This window comes from Podarcis tiliguerta, assembly GCF_965153285.1.
Source record: "Podarcis tiliguerta genome assembly, chromosome: 2".
NCBI lineage: Eukaryota > Metazoa > Chordata > Lepidosauria > Squamata > Lacertidae > Podarcis > Podarcis tiliguerta.
Genome location: NC_139535.1, coordinates 80,918,263 through 80,933,749, shown reverse-complemented (window position 1 = coordinate 80,933,749; position 15,487 = coordinate 80,918,263). Strand labels below are relative to the sequence as shown.

Below are 15,487 nucleotides of genomic sequence, written 5' to 3'. Positions count from 1 at the left end.
GAGAGACGGTCATGCCAGGTGATGTGCTTGCTAACCCGCCTGGTGTTTGGCTGCTGATTTCCTAATCATCCAATTTGCCAGCTTGGTAATGTGTTTATTGCTGATTAGTTCTGACTCAGATGTCTGCTGTTCTCTTTGGGGGAGAGTCTGTGTTCTTGAGAATGATCCTGCTGGTTTTACATCATGATGCAATCAACTTTACAAAAAGGTCTGTGAGGGAGCTCTGTACTACACCTCTGGATCAGAGATAGGGCCAAGTCATAGTGGTGTGTTCTGAATATGAATTGAATGCATACTCATAGCATTCAGCTGGTTGAAGTGACTGTGGTCACCCATGCCCTCCTTGCAACTCAACACACATTTATCAATGGTAGCCTAAGCACATCTGGAGGACCACAGGCTCCCCAGCTCAGCCCAGGAAGACTGTACTATCTCATTCTGTTCTATGCATAGACCAGACCAGAGGTGTTGATGTTCAAGCCAGCCTGCAAGACACATGCTCTCTAATCCCAGGTGCAGGAAGGTTCAAGAATATCCAGGAATCTGATCTCACAGCAGGTACATTGGCATGCAGGTCTGGGGACTGAGCCATCATTTACCATGATCTAGACTGAGGGAAGGTGATATCAGACAGTCCCAGAGATTGAGCAATCCATGAGGCATTGGCAGTCCAGTGTAGTGAAGTCTCTAGAGGGGTCAGACGAGGACCGGGGAGATCCAGGTTCAAGTCCTCATGACATTCAGCCACAAACCTTTTGAGGGAGCTGCTGTTTTTCAGTACAATCCAGCTCACAAGGTTGCTTTGAGATTAAAAATAATAATGGTTCATGTATGCAACTTTGAGCTTCTTGGAAAGGTAGCTGTGGTAGCCATAGTAGTCCTTGGCAGGTATTTGCTTTGACACCTTGGTTCTAAATTAACCTGAGGGGAACTGAGGAAGAGAAGTTCCATCAAAAGCAAGCTCTTTTGATGGGTCAATTGAATTCTCCCCATGAGTTCTTATGAGCCACTAAGAAAAGGACTAGCTGTGGTAGTCTCATCAGGCATTTGCTTAGACACAGTGGCGTAGCGTGGGTTGTCAGCACCCGGGGCAAGGCAAGTAATTTGCGCCCCCTAACCCGTGGAGCCAGGTAGGGGCAGAGAGCTGCGAGTGCGAGCGCCCCCCCCCCAGATGTTGCACCTGGTGCGCTGGCACCCCCTGCACCCCCCACGCTACGCCACTGCTTAGACACCTTGGTTCTAAATTAATTTGAGGAAGGCAGAGAGAAGCTCCATCATAAGCAAGCTTTGGAGAGAGGCAGAGACCAAGGGTGTCTTCACATTGCCACCTTACAGTGCAGCACAGTTGTTTTCCCCCTGAGGTGCTTTACTGCTCTTTCGCTCCCCACCAGCTGTTCACATCAGGACAGCTTAATTAGTATGAGGTTCATTTTTGTTCGTTTATACAAACAAATTAGTAACAGCTTAAGGAATCCAATCAGTGTGAAGCTGGTTTGAGAAATGATGCATCAACCAGCAGTACAGGATACATATGCATTTTGGATAATGCTGTGTGAACGTGGGTTAAAAACCCAGCAATGGAGATGCAGTAAGTGAACGGCAAACAGGAGTTGAATGTGGTCCAAGAGTAGAACAGGACTGTGCACTTGGCTTCCTCCCATTTTGTTATTTCCCCACTCTTTCCCCTTCCTTATACTTCATTACCAATATGGCTCTGCCTCATTGTGTGCTTTCCCATCCTTAGTGCCTCTTTGCTTATTGAGGTCTTTATGCCAGCATGTGTCACCATGGCACTAGAACTAAGAGGCCTATGAAAAGCTCTTCCAAAGAAATCATAGAAGGGAATGGATGGAGAGAATGCTGTGCCTTATTAGCAAATGAAGAAGAAGAGAATATTGAGCAGCCCCCCCAAAAGAGATGAGACAGTCATCTCTCGGTCAAATTGGCTTAGAATGAAAAGCAAAGAAAGAAACACTTGGACATTTTTATATCAGGAAGCCACTCATACCTTTCAGAAGCATTCAAGAGAGAAGATAAGCTTCTTCCTGAGAACGATTGCTATTCTAGGTGGTTATTCATTCATTCATTCTTCATTTATAGAAACTGGTCATATTGGGGGTGGAGGGACGGGGTGGCGGAAAGAAAAATAATGCTCTTATATTAGTTAAGAGGCTGGAAAGCAGATGCCTCAAGGGTGAAGGAAAATACTCATTTGGAGGGGATGAGACTATCAAAATAAGTGGAGTGGCAAAAGTAAGAGACAATGCATGTAAAAGGGTGTGATCTTTGAAGGACCTGGCTGAGGTTGGTTGCTTAGGTCTGCCTTGTTCCCCAAACAGAGGTGGTTCCTATAATAAATCCATGCCCTAATTATAAAACAGAAGATGACCCCCTCCCTGTGTACCATGGGAAGGGCTCTTCTCCAAACCTTGCTTCAAGTATCAGAAGCTTGAGAATCCCTTCGGATCAAGTGTTGGAAACAAACAGTGGAGGCCTAGGTTCAATTTGTGTCAGGCCATGAAGGTGCCAACCTTTTCCAAGCTTGATTTACCCTCAGAGGCTTGTTGTGATTGGGGCAGGAGGGGCACCTAGAATCCCCCTCATTATATAACCCCATTCACTATAAGGGAGGGGGGGAGCACAGCAGGTGTTGAAGGTTGGTCTATAGATGTTTTGGTTGTTTAAGCAAATGAGAGGTTCCAACTCACAGGCTACCATTTCAAACAATTACTAGGCAAGGAGCCAACATTTGTCCATGTAGCTCAGTACTGTCTAGCTACACCCACGTTCCCCAACCTGGTGTCCTCTAGACGTTTTGGACTGCAACTCCCATAATCCCTGTCCGCTGGCCATGCTCTCTGGAACTGATGGGACTTTGAGTCCCACAACATTGGAAGGGCCACAGACTAGGGAAGGCTGGTCAGCAGAAATCTAGGATCTGCAGAAGTAGTTTCTCCCCCATCACCTACTGCTGAAGTGCTTTCACTTGGAGATGCCCAGATTTGAACCTGAGTCCTTCTGAAATGCAAGCCATTTATTTAAAAGGGAGCAGGGAACTCAGCAAGGATTTATTTTTCTTTAAATGGGTTTTCTTGAGCTTTGGGTACTTATGTTGTTGTTGTTTTTTGCAAATAAAATAAATATTTTGTTCATTTTTTAATTGTGCAGGATAGTGTGCTTAACCCTAACTGAAAGTTTTCAGAAATGCTGAAAAGGAAAATCAGCCCCCCACTCACCCACCCACCCAATAACTCACAGTCCCATTCACACTGTCAAAGAATCCAAATATGCAGGAAAACCGGGAAAGTTTTTTGTGTCATGGATTTATAGAATTGTGGAGTTGGAGGGGATCCCCAGGGTCAACCCGTTGCAAGTCATGGTTCAGTTCAGTACCTCTGCAGAAAGAAGCAAGGCTTGTGATTCCTTCCTCCATTTAAATCAGAGAGGACCACGGAAAACACCCAAGGTCATCTCAGGAAAATAGTGGCCTCTGTGTTCTCACGGAGTAACTTTCAGGGAGACCTCTGGAGTCCTCCTGTCCGCCAGACTCACATTTCTAAGCGTCCACATTTGATCGCCTCGCTCTCTTTTCGCCTCTGCTTTCCCGCTCTGCGGGAGGGGTTGCAGCTGAGCCGGCGTGTGAGACAGATGGTCTTCTTCTTTTCTGCCAAACACTAGCGCGCATCGCGTGGATCCTTTCTGCTGTGCACTTGCCTGCCGCTCCCTTCGTCCCGGACTGGGCATCTTCAAGTCTCCCCCGCGCACTTGTGGACTGCATCCCTGGGAGCCAATCAGAGCCGCCTCTTCTTCCCCTCATCGGCAAGTTCAGCTTGCCTGCTGCGCCTCTCCTTGGGTGCAGAGCCCAGCGCCGGTCAGGGTAAGTCCCGGGAAGGATGCTGCGCCAAAGGAGGCGGGTGGAAAAGAAGGAGTTGGTACAGGAAGGAGCTCAGGACCCCCCAGCGTAGTGGAAAGGGCAGACGGAGAGGAGAGAGAGTTGCCAGCACGCTGTGGTGCAGATGAGGGTGAAGGGGTGTGCGGGGGTCTCTGTTCTGGCACAGGAGAAGGATTGCAGGAATAATGGGATCAAGGCAGAGAGAACCCACCAGCGCAAAAGATGCTCTTTTGCCAACCCCACCTCTAATAATTGCTGCATCACCTTGCTACTGCCCCTGAGCCTGAAAGGTTGGAGAAACCTTAGGAAGCTTCTTAATTGTTTCTTCCTTCCACCCAAAGACCTGCTTAAGCTTTGAAGTTTAACGGGGGATGTCTCCTTTCCCTACATTTGGCAGCCAACACTATTCCCGCCAGGACTTTGCAAGTCACACACCCCTCTCTCCTGTGGCTAAGAAGAAATTGATCACCCTTGGGACATCAGTAGTTGCTCTAGTCCCTGCTACATCGTCTCTCTGTCTCTCTCTCTCTCCTTTCAGAGAAATTAGTAAGACTTCCCACCCACATTGCTTAGGAAGGAAGGCTGCCCAGGTAGGGTTGTTGTGGGTCCTCCCCTTCGCTCCAGGAATGGAGGCTGAGCTTTCGCCTTCCGAGGCCTGGTCCAGCGGGACAGCAGAACCCACCACGCCCTGGTTGATGGAGCTTAGCAGTGTTGGGCCCAGCACAAATGGTGCCCTCCCAGTTGGGATGCAGCTGTGGATCTTCAACAGCAGTGGAGAGGAGGACACCTCACCCCCGTTTCTGACCGACGCCTGGCTTGTGCCTGTCTTCTATGCCCTCATCATGCTGCTTGGTCTGGTGGGGAACTCACTGGTCATCTATGTCATCAGCAAGCACCGCCAGATGCGCACAGCCACCAACTTCTACATTGGTGAGTGAACCCTGCCTGCTTGCTTTCCTGTGCTCTAGGCTTGCCCCACGAGCACCTTGACTGCTGACGGGTGTCTTGGGGGGAAAGAAGGAGTGTAAAACTTCTTCCAACTCTCCTCTCTGATCTTCTTCAACGTGCCACATGTCACAGTGCCCAGACATGACTTTAGGCTTCTGTTATGCCAGAGAGTGCCCATCCGTCCTAACCAGGATTGCTAATGGAATATTTCATATCCCCAGTATGCACAGCCCTTTCCCAATGTTACTGCCAGTTCTTCCATAACATAAACAGAACAGGAAAGGCTGTTGAAAACTAACCTCATAGTGAATTTGCCTGACATGCCTTCTCCACCCGGTGTGGTAAATACAGTATTACCTATTATTGGTCAGCCTCCCACTGCTAAGACAATTCAGTCTTGATTGCATTTTACTGAGAGAATCTTACTCTCCTCTATGCTCATCAGGTATCTTCAGTACACTTGCTCTAACTTTAAAATAATCACGGATGTAACTTATCTTCAAGATGTATGTTGATTTACCAAAAGAAAATACTGCAAATTGGTATATTACTTAATGTGTTTTTTTCCATTATTTACTATACAAATTTGGTGCCCTGATATAACAACTCTCACAATTTCATAGCTCTCCATGTACTATCAACATATTTAGATTGCATGCCACAGTTATAGTGTCTACTTTGAAGTAAGTCCCACTGAGTTCAGCGTTGAATATAGTGGGACTCTGTTCTGAGAAAACATGCAAAGGAACCCTCGGGAGCTCACTTTAAGCGCCTGAATTTTTCTTTTGAACCGTGTCCTTACCTTCCTCCACATACAATTCTAGGTTTGGAGCAGGCAGGCATAGTCTGAGGGAAACAGCTTCATGGGACCAGTAACAGGCTTAATTAGATTTGAGGGCTGGAGGTTCACCATCCAGATATATAAGCTTGTCTTTTTAAAAAGCAAGCATTTTACCCATTAAACAGATACCAGGGGAGGGGGCAGAACACACAGGTATCTCAGTGCTAGATGCAAATTCAGTACACAACAGCAACAGGAACACAGTACAGTGGTACCTCAGGTTGCAGACGCTTCAGGTTACAGACGCTTCAGGTTACAGACTCTGCTAACCCAGAAATAGTACCTCGGGTTAAGAACTTTGCTTCAGGATGAGAACAGAAATTGTGCAGCGGTGGCACAGCGGTAGCAGGAGACTCCATTAGCTAAAGTGGTACCTCAGGTCAAGAACAGTTTCAGGTTAAGAACGGACCTCCAGAATGAATTAACCCAAGGTACCACTGTACAACATGCACATTATGATTGTGGGAGCAAGAGGTTTCCCTCCCTTTTGTGCTCAGTTTCCTTAAATGTTTAAACTGCCTGAGAAACATCTACAACTCACTGTTTGGAGCTTTAGTTTAATTTAAGTAGTTTGTTTATACATTTATATCCTACCCTTCCTCCCTAAGGCAGCAGATGAGAAGTGATAAAACATCTTCAAAATATTTCAAAAAGCTAAACAGAGATGCAAATTTGCTGCCTGATGAGCCATACTACAGCTGTTCAACAAGGACAGTATAAAGGGAAGCTCCCCATGGTTTCACATTTTCAATTTCCTTGAGCTAGCCAAGGGATTCAGCCAATATAATGTGTGAAGCTGGTCAGCGTCTGCATCCAAAGCATAGCTTGGTGAGTCTAGATGAGAAATCCCCACTCGCAGTCCTTGGCACAGAAAGTGTTTCTTTGTCTGATTACCACGATCCACCACCCTGCTCTCTGCTTTTCCTTAGTGTGTAAAGACTGTCAGTATTTTGCATGGTCTAGTTTAGTTTGTTTTCCATCTCATAATCATTGTTAGGCTTTCCATTATTAGTGTGAAGGCTTGTATCTCATCAAAAATGGTTTTGTGACTGCTCTAGACAGAAGTTGTATACTATTCCTCTTCTGAGCTATTTTCCAGTTTCATTCTCCGTCATTACTGGGGTCTGTTATTGGTCATCCTCCTAACCTAGATTTACCCTATTATACCCTGGACCCATTTTCCATTTTCATGAATGCAACTATTTTCTAACATTCTTTTACCAAAAGCTGCATCTAACTGGCTGCAACCTGCTCTCAGGGCACTTTCACACTATCACTTTTTCAGGTGGGATTCAGACACATACAGTACTAGCAATTTCAGGTTGCACAGTTCTAGTTGATTGAGTGGTCTTTTGCGACAAATCTGCTTCCCCAAAAGACTGGACTTATTTGCAATAAGGAAAGTGATGGGATAACACTTGCTTTGATGCAAGGTCATCTGACTGCCCAGGAGCCAGCATTGTCTAATCTCTCTGCAAACAAATCAGTGTGAATGCTCAAAAAACAGGTTACCTGGAAGTCCTCAGCCCTATTTTTTGTGCATTAAATATCCAAGTATTTTTTTTAACTAGTTAATTTTATTAAAACAGTTATTTAAAAATTACAGTACAGCTCTGTCCGCTGCTGCCAAAATATCACAGAATGATCATTCCAATCCTCAATCCCACATCACTGTCACGTTGGCTCACCAAATATCCTCAAATATCCTGGTATGTGTAGGGATACATCGGTGCAATTGCTCAATTTTAAAGTGTTATTGATAGGAAATAAAACACCATTGCCACCTGCACTTGCAGTTCTGGAAGCAGTTTTATACAGGAACTGTGCAAAGATACCACAGGAGTAACTAGCAACAACAGCCCTGGTCTCAATGTTCCTTTATTCTGGAGTGTTCAAGGGGCTCCATCAGAAATGTCACTATTCCAAAATTCTGGATGCAGTGAGCATCCAGCGAGCAACATGACGCAGAATATTATTTATTTGTTTGTTTGTTTCAATTTTAAGTGCCACAATTCTTCCTAAAAGAGCCTGGAGCAGTAAGCCACAAAGCAAAGGAATTGTGAATTGTAAAAACATTTCAAAACAACCACATGCCTCCACAGCAAATGATAGAAACTTTCATAGAGCTGGAAGGGACCCATTGGTCATCTAGTCTAACCTTCTGCAATGCAGGAATCTCGGCTAAAGCATCCATGGCAGATGGCCACCCAACCTCTGCTTAAAAACCTCCAAGGAAGGAGAGTCCACCACCTCTCGTGGGAGTCTGTTCCACTGCCTAACAGCTTTTACTGCCAGATAGTTTTTCCGAATGTTTAGTCGGAATCTCCTTTCTTGTAACTTGAAGCCATTGCCTCAAGTCCTACCCTCAAGAGCAGTAGAAAACTAGCTTGCTCCATCTTCCATACCATTTTAAGGTTTCCAGGAGCAGTATCTTTAAGCCATTACATGCCTCAGGAAACAGAAATCTTTTATAAATTGCTCCTGTATGTGATGGTGATGATGTTACTAAGAAACTTATTATTGGTTATATGTTACCCATTTGATTGGATTGTTATTAATAACAGAGGCAGTAAGATGGAGGGAGGCAGTAACAGGAACTTCCCACTGCAACCAATACCGATTCAAGCACACGCATGTGCGATCTTTATTCAGTGGCGTAGCGTGGGGGGTGCAGGGGGGGCCGGCAGCACTGGGCGCAACATCGGGGAGGGGAGCGCTCGCACTCGCACCTCTAGTGGAAGAGACTCGAGTGCTAAAATCCACGGTTTAGGGGGCACAAATTACTTGCCTTGCTCCGGGTGCTGACAACCCACGCTACGCCACTGTCTTTATTGAGCCTATTATGCCTAAGTCCCATGCTGATGTTGACTCTGTATCTTTTGCAGCAAACCTGGCTACCACTGACATAATTTTCTTAGTGTGCTGCGTTCCCTTCACCGCCACACTCTATCCCCTCCCCAGCTGGGTGTTTGGGGACTTCATGTGCAAATTCGTCAACTATTTGCAGCAGGTGAGCTTGAATGGTGGAAGAATCTATGTGTGATATTTTAGTGGATTTACGATATTACGTGTGTTGCAGTGAGGGCAAGTGTGATGGCCTGGGATTCGGACTCGGAGGCTGAACCCGAGGAATCCCAGCCTGCACAGGAGTCCCCGCCTCCAGAACCAGCTGAGCCGGGGCTGGGGCTTGAGCCTGAAGGGTCCTCACCTGTGCTAGATCCTCAGGTGCAGGCACCAGCTGAGTCTGCTCTGGCCCCTGAGGTGATGGAGGACCCATTGCCTGCAGGTGCTCTACTCTCCGCCCTGTCAGGGGAAGCTGAGGTTGCCTCTGGGTCCAGTAACCCTCCAGCCTCTCCTGAGCTGCAAAGGCTCAGGGCAGAGAGGCAGAGGGAACTAAATTCCCGCAGGAGGAGTGCTCGCCTCCAGGCCAGGAGAGGCAAGTCACCTGTGGACCGGGGCCGCCCTATGCCTCGGGGCAGATAAAAGCCAGCCAGCCCCAGTCCCAGGTTGTGGGAGCAACATTGTTGGTAGCCTGTTCCTGCCTGCACCCTGTCCTGCTCTTCTGCCAGAGTTCCTGACCTCACCCGACTCCCTGCCTTGGACTCAGCTTCAGCTTTGACGGACATCCTCCATACCGCACCCTTGACTTCAGACTGGACTCAGACCTCACCGCACGGTTAACTCTCGGGACCAGCACAGCGAGTGTCTGTGCACTGTATATCATACACATGTGTGCAGCTGTTTGGGAACAGTGCCTTTCCCATGAAGGGGGTGGAGGTATGCTGGAGTCTCATATGGTCTCCCTTGTCGGTTGTTTCTCTTCTCACCAGGTGACCGTGCAGGCTACGTGCATCACTCTAATGGCGATGAGTATGGACCGCTGCTATGCCACACTGTACCCACTGCAATCACTCCGTTATCGGACCCCCCAGGTAGCCATGGCAGTCAGCTTTGCGATCTGGATTGGTGAGTGAGGGCCGCAAAGTCTATGAACACAAATGTTATGGGGAAGAAAGGGGCTGGCGCTTGCTTGATACGGAGGAGCCAGGTAAACTTAAATCCTAACCCATCCAGTTTGGTATTCCTGGCATCAGGCTTGTCACTCAGCATCTAAGCAAGTACCAGCTTCTTTGCTGACTCCTTGGTGTACACATTTACTTTGGTCAATAAAGAAGAAGTTGGTACTTGCTTACATGCGAATACCAACTTCTTTATTGACCAAAATAGCTAATTTCATGGGCTATAGTCCACTTCATCAGATGCATCACATGCAACCCTCTGTTATCAGGTATTTTTACATGTGGGTATACTTAACCGTCCAGGGGTCCTTTACCGTATCTCTTTTTTTACCTTTAATAGAGAATAATCATACACAGTGAGATGAGAGAGTAATGGGGTGCAAAAAATACAGATTGTCATAATTTCTTTAAAGCACACATGTGTGTAAGATGAGTGCAGTAACCATTCATAAATCAGTATTGGTAACAGAAACACAATGACATTGGGAAGTTAATTAATACCCTGCAGTACATTAAGAAATAAGCAGGCTATAAGCAGAATTGGTGGTTCCAGTGTCTTCACTGGCTCTAACGTTCACTTCAGTTGCTGTCAAAATCCTGGTCTCACCTTTTCTTCACAGGCCCACTCCTATTTACTGAAGAACAAGATCTGCCTTAATCACATGGTATCTGAATAAGGCCTGGTTTGTTTATCGTTGATGTTATTTTGACCTCTGTAGGTTTTGCTTTGATCTCTGCAGGTTACAAGATGGAGCATCGCTGCATAGGAGCTTGACATCTGTGTCTTTGACGCCCTAGGTTCCTTCATTCTCTCATTGCCCATGGCTGTGTACCATCGCACTGAGGTTGGCTACTGGTATGGCTTACGCACCTACTGTATTGAGGCATTCACCAGCAAGAGCCAGGAGCGAATCTTCATTCTATACACTTTCTTGGCTGTCTATCTGTTGCCCCTCCTCACCATCTGCCTTTGCTACTCTATTATGCTCAAGCGCCTTGGACGCCCTGTGGTGGAACCCATGGACCATGATTACCAGGTAAGTCGGTGGACAGAAATTGAATGGTCACCCTGTTTCTTGTTGGGCTTTCACAACTCTGTCACCCTATACACGTCACAGGCAAATTTTCAATTTCGCTATTCTAAAGGAGGCCTATGAAATCTATACCAAACTGCTGAAAGACAAGCAAAGTACTAAACACCTAGGGGAGGAGTCAACTAACAAGCCCTGTCAACGGGGCTGGATTAACCATTACGCAAAAGACACATGTGCTTAGGGCATCAAGGGAAGGGGGGGGGCACGACAAACATTTTCCATTGCTGAATTTACCATGGGCCATATGGTGCAGCTGGGGAAAAAATGGCCTCCACAATAAATGAAAAAATTACATATATATCTGTGCAAGAATAAAAAGAAATAATAATAATAATAATAATAATAATAATAATAATAATAATAATAATAGAGATTAATCTGGTAAACTGCCACCTGGTCCACCAAGGCTCACATGTTTATATTTTGAATTAGATATATATGGGGGCACCAAAATCTTTTAAGTGCTTAGGGCCTCTATAGGTCTTAATCTGGCCCTGCCTGTCAACATAAGTCCTGCACAAGGACTGAATTTTATTATATTTTTAATTTTTATTGTATATTAAATATTTTGTTCAAGGCCTCCCAGAGTGGCTGGGAAAACCCAGCCAGATGGGTGGGGTATAAATATTATTATTATTATTATTATTATTATTATTATTATTATTCCACTTGCATAATGGGGCTTTCCCGCCTCCCCTCCAGGCCTCCTATTTGGTGGGTGGTGATTAGGGGGGTCGGGAGAACCCTTGGAACAAGGCATGTGGGGAGGAGAGAGGGGGGTCATTCCACCTGCTAAGCTGAAAGGCTTTCACTGATGCAACAAGTAGAAGAGCAGGACGTCAAATTCCTCCCCTATTCTCTTATCGTGTAGCAAGTTTCCAAAAAGGGCAACTAAAATGATCAAAGGGTTGGAGCATCTCCCTTATGAGGAAAGGTTACAACACTGGGGGCTTTTCAGTTTAAAAAAATGATCAGGGTGGGGGCATGATAGAAATTTATAAAATCCTGCATGGCATGGAGAAAGTGGATCTCCCTCTCTCATAATGCTGTGTGGGCAGAGTGCTGTTACATGCATGTCCTGCTTTCAGGCTTCCAATAGGAATCTGAGAAAAGGATGCTGGGTTTAGATGGGCCTTTGGTGTGATCCACCAGGGCTCTTCCTATTCTCTTACACTGGGTGGACCACCTGTGACTTTTCTGTTCAGTCCCAGCAGGTGCAACATATGTCTGAGCGCTCAGCTGCCATGAGGGCCAAGATTTCCAAGATGGTGGTGGTGATTGTGCTGCTGTTCACCATTTGCTGGGGTCCTATCCAGCTTTACTTGCTCTTCCAGGGCTTCTACCGCCACTTCCAGGCCAACTATGAGACCTACAAGATCAAGACGTGGGCCAATTGCATGTCATATGCCAACTCGTCTCTCAACCCCATTGTCTATGCTTTCATGGGAGACAGCTTCCGCAAATCCTTCAAGAAGGCTTTCCCCTTCCTGTTCCGGCAGCGGGTTGGGGACAATGGCGTGCACTCAGGCTGCCGCAATGCGGAAGTGAAATTTGTCATGGAGGGAACTTAACCCTTTCGCCTGACCTGGCTTCTGCCATGAACGATTCTGCCTGGTCTGCACTGCCAAAGGATGCCGAGAAGAACAAAGACGTAGAGCAAGATGACCTGTAAGCCATCAAGGGTCTCACAGAGAGAAATTAGTGGTTATTTCAATACAATAACCAGAACACTAAGGATTTTAGTTCATCGATACACAGTAATAATGCCTTGGGGGAAGGTCTGATTGTGGATTTTCGTTTTAACTTAAATGATGCAGAAATCTGAACCGAAGTGCTATGCCACAAGATTAGCAGAAGCAAGCCTCTCTTTTTGTGTTTGTGGAGTGGATAACATGAGTGTACTCTGCCTTCTTCAAAACATGGTTTTGTGTTTGGCACTCCATCTTGGATTTATCCTGGACCTTCAAATGTAAGAATAAAGCTTTTTCAAACTGCATTTCCTCCGAGGCTTAAATAAATTTACAACCTGTGTTTCCCAGGTTCTACTCATCCAGCACTGTAACCACTACACCACACTGCCACAGGGCCAGCAGCAGAGGTTCCATTGTCCATACCACTGCAGACAGACATTAGATAGTAGCAACCTCCTTTTAAGATGTTTCACCTGTCTCCTGCCAGGAAGATGGGATAATCCAGAGGTCAAAAAGCACAAAATGTTCCCTCTCGTCATTCTCATTAGAAGGTGTTGCGTAGGCAGGTTGAAGTGAGCAGTAGCCACAATAATTTCACCCGAAGTTCTGGAAAATTACATTATCAACAGCTATTGCTCCTCCTGGTGGGTTCATTCTGCACATTGTTCTGTGTTCTCAAGGGCCACCTACTGGTCGATGTTTCAGGCTGCAGTCCTGTTGCTTATATGGGAACTTCCATAGCTGTCAACTTACAGATTTGAAAATAAGGGACCAGCAGCCTCGAAAATAAGGGATCAGCAGCCAAAATAAGGGATTTTAGTCAACCAGCTGAAATACAAAGTTAATAGGGACCAGATAATTTTGGAGAGCAGTGCTGGTTTTTAGCCCTTCATTTCCAGAGGTTGCTGCTCAAGACACCAGCTGATGAAACACTGCAATTAAATAACTACAAGCAGCAGCCACTTCTCGCGCAAAACAAAGTCCAAGCTACGAAGATGCTGCTACAGTTCTGTATCTTTTCTCTCGTGCTCCATCTGCAGCTCTCAGTTCCATCAGGCGGGGCGGGAGGAAGCGGGGGGGGGGGGAATAGCGCCCGAAGTAAACCCACAGATCAGACCATCTATGCTAGTCTACCACTACAAATCTATGGGAGAAGCGCTTGCGGTCCTTCCTCCGCTTTCCCTTTCTATGGTTAGCCCTTGGAACACCTGCCCGCGCCTCCGCCTCCACCTCCTCTCTCTGAACTGCTTTCTCTATAGTTGCCCTCGCTCTTCTCTCAAGGCTCCTCAGCAATTCATAGGCCGCACCAGGCTGCCCATCTCATCTGGGTCCTTCGGTGGTGCAGCCACAGTACGGCCTAGTGGGAGCGGCGGGGGGCAGAGGGGAGGCCCCAGGCAGAGACGCTCAGTTTGGCAGCTGCGAGGAGGATGGTGGCGGAAGGGCCCGAGGCTCCTGCCAGTCCCAGCGGGAAGAGGCTCCTGCGGGCCGAGGCTGGTGAGAGGAGGCCGGAGGGGGGCAGACCGGGCAGCCAGGCAACACAGTTGGAGCCTCCCTCCTCCCTGGCCGGCAGGGAGGGAGGGAGAGGAGCTGCTTCCTTTGAAACCCGGGAAATGTAAGGGACATCATCAATAAGGGACAGCGGTGGGACATGGCGCTGGGATAAGGGAGTTTCCCACCAAATAAGGGACGGTTGACAGCTATGATGGGAACTCAGTGAGGCTTCTCAGTAAAAATGCCTGGGATTGTGCTGTTAATACCCAATTAATCTGGAATGCACATTTTAAAAAGGTCCAAACTAAGCACATTGGTGCCCAAAGAAGAACTGCTTTTATGTAGCCATTGTCAACACTTTGTTAAGATGTAAGTAGTCAACCTTAGGGCTGCCATGAGGGTTTTCCTTTAAAGAAGCTCAACCGTTTTGGGTGCTCCTGGTTTTTACTTTTTGAAATATGGCAACCCTAGTCGACCTCCTTACTGTGCTGCAGGTTCTATGGAGAAGGAAATGGTTTTTGCAGACTAGCAAGAATCCATGTGGGGTTTCGTGAGTGCATACATGTGCATCTGTTTCTGTTCATCAACTTTCTGTTGCCCCTTGTATAAATCAGCAGGAAGGAGGAGGAAGAGGGAAGAACTAGAACTGGTTCGCTACACTGGTCATTGGCCCTGGCTCCACCTACTATTACTCTCTCTGCCTTCTGTCCTGCCAGTTCTAATGGGCACTAGCTGTTACTGTTAGTTATCACAGTGGTTAAGTATAAGATCCTATGCACACTTATTTTTTTTAAAGTTTTTTATTTATACAACAAGAAAGACAAACAAACAAAAAACACAAATACCAAATTATACACAAATTACAAAAATAACCATAGACACATAATATTCTTAGCAAACAATAAAACATCTATTGGTCTTAACACTAAAGACCCAACCTCCTGTCTATTCCATACTTCAAATTCATATTACTTATTGCCATTACACATTTTTTTATAATTAAACTTATTCTCATTAAATCTAATTTCTTATATCTACCTTACAACTATTACTGAAGTTCCTCAAATGCTGCAACAGAATTTAAACTACTATATTTATTTTTCAGATATTCTTTGAAAACCTCCCATTTAGAAACAAATTCCTGTTTTGATTTATTCTTTATTTTTTCTGATAAATCATCTAATTAAGCATATTCTGTCAGCTTAGAGTGTGCATTATATTCAGTAGGACTGACTTATAAGAAAACATGCGTAGAAGTGGGGTTATATCAGTAGCCCAGTCAGAAACAAGGAACCATAGGGATTACATGAACAGGCGATTGGAAACATGTGCCTGTGGTTGTCCTGGAGCATATTCTCTGTAGCTTGCAAAGCTCCTCACTTTGCTTGGCTAATGTGCCTAACATCTTTGCAACCCACAGAGAAGGTATTCCAAAACAACTAAAGGTGCAGGTACCTGATTTCCTATAGCCAGTAAGTGGTTTATTTGCATGTTTATAAAATATTTAGAGC

At 46.0% G+C, this 15,487-nt stretch overlaps 1 protein-coding gene across 3 annotated transcripts; it reads left to right on the top strand.

Moving 5' to 3' along the window:
• The first annotated feature begins 533 nt into the window (after positions 1 to 533).
• Positions 534 to 12,790, top strand: LOC310666884 (G-protein coupled receptor 54-like). 3 transcript variants are annotated; one of them, XM_083418433.1, is made up of 7 exons: positions 534 to 558; positions 3,679 to 3,877; positions 4,431 to 4,822; positions 8,567 to 8,691; positions 9,512 to 9,647; positions 10,499 to 10,737; positions 12,000 to 12,790. In XM_083418433.1, the coding sequence occupies exons 3-7, from the start codon at positions 4,519 to 4,521 to the stop codon at positions 12,363 to 12,365; spliced, it is 1,170 nt and encodes a 389-aa protein (XP_083274559.1). In that variant the 5' UTR covers positions 534 to 558; positions 3,679 to 3,877; positions 4,431 to 4,518; the 3' UTR covers positions 12,366 to 12,790. The 3 variants fall into 3 exon arrangements, with proteins under 3 accessions (XP_083274559.1, XP_083274561.1, XP_083274560.1); XM_083418435.1 differs by lacking the exon at positions 534 to 558 and having other exon boundaries at positions 1,782 to 3,877; positions 12,129 to 12,790; XM_083418434.1 differs by lacking the exons at positions 534 to 558; positions 3,679 to 3,877 and adding an exon at positions 3,900 to 4,182.
• The last annotated feature ends 2,697 nt before the right edge of the window (positions 12,791 to 15,487 follow it).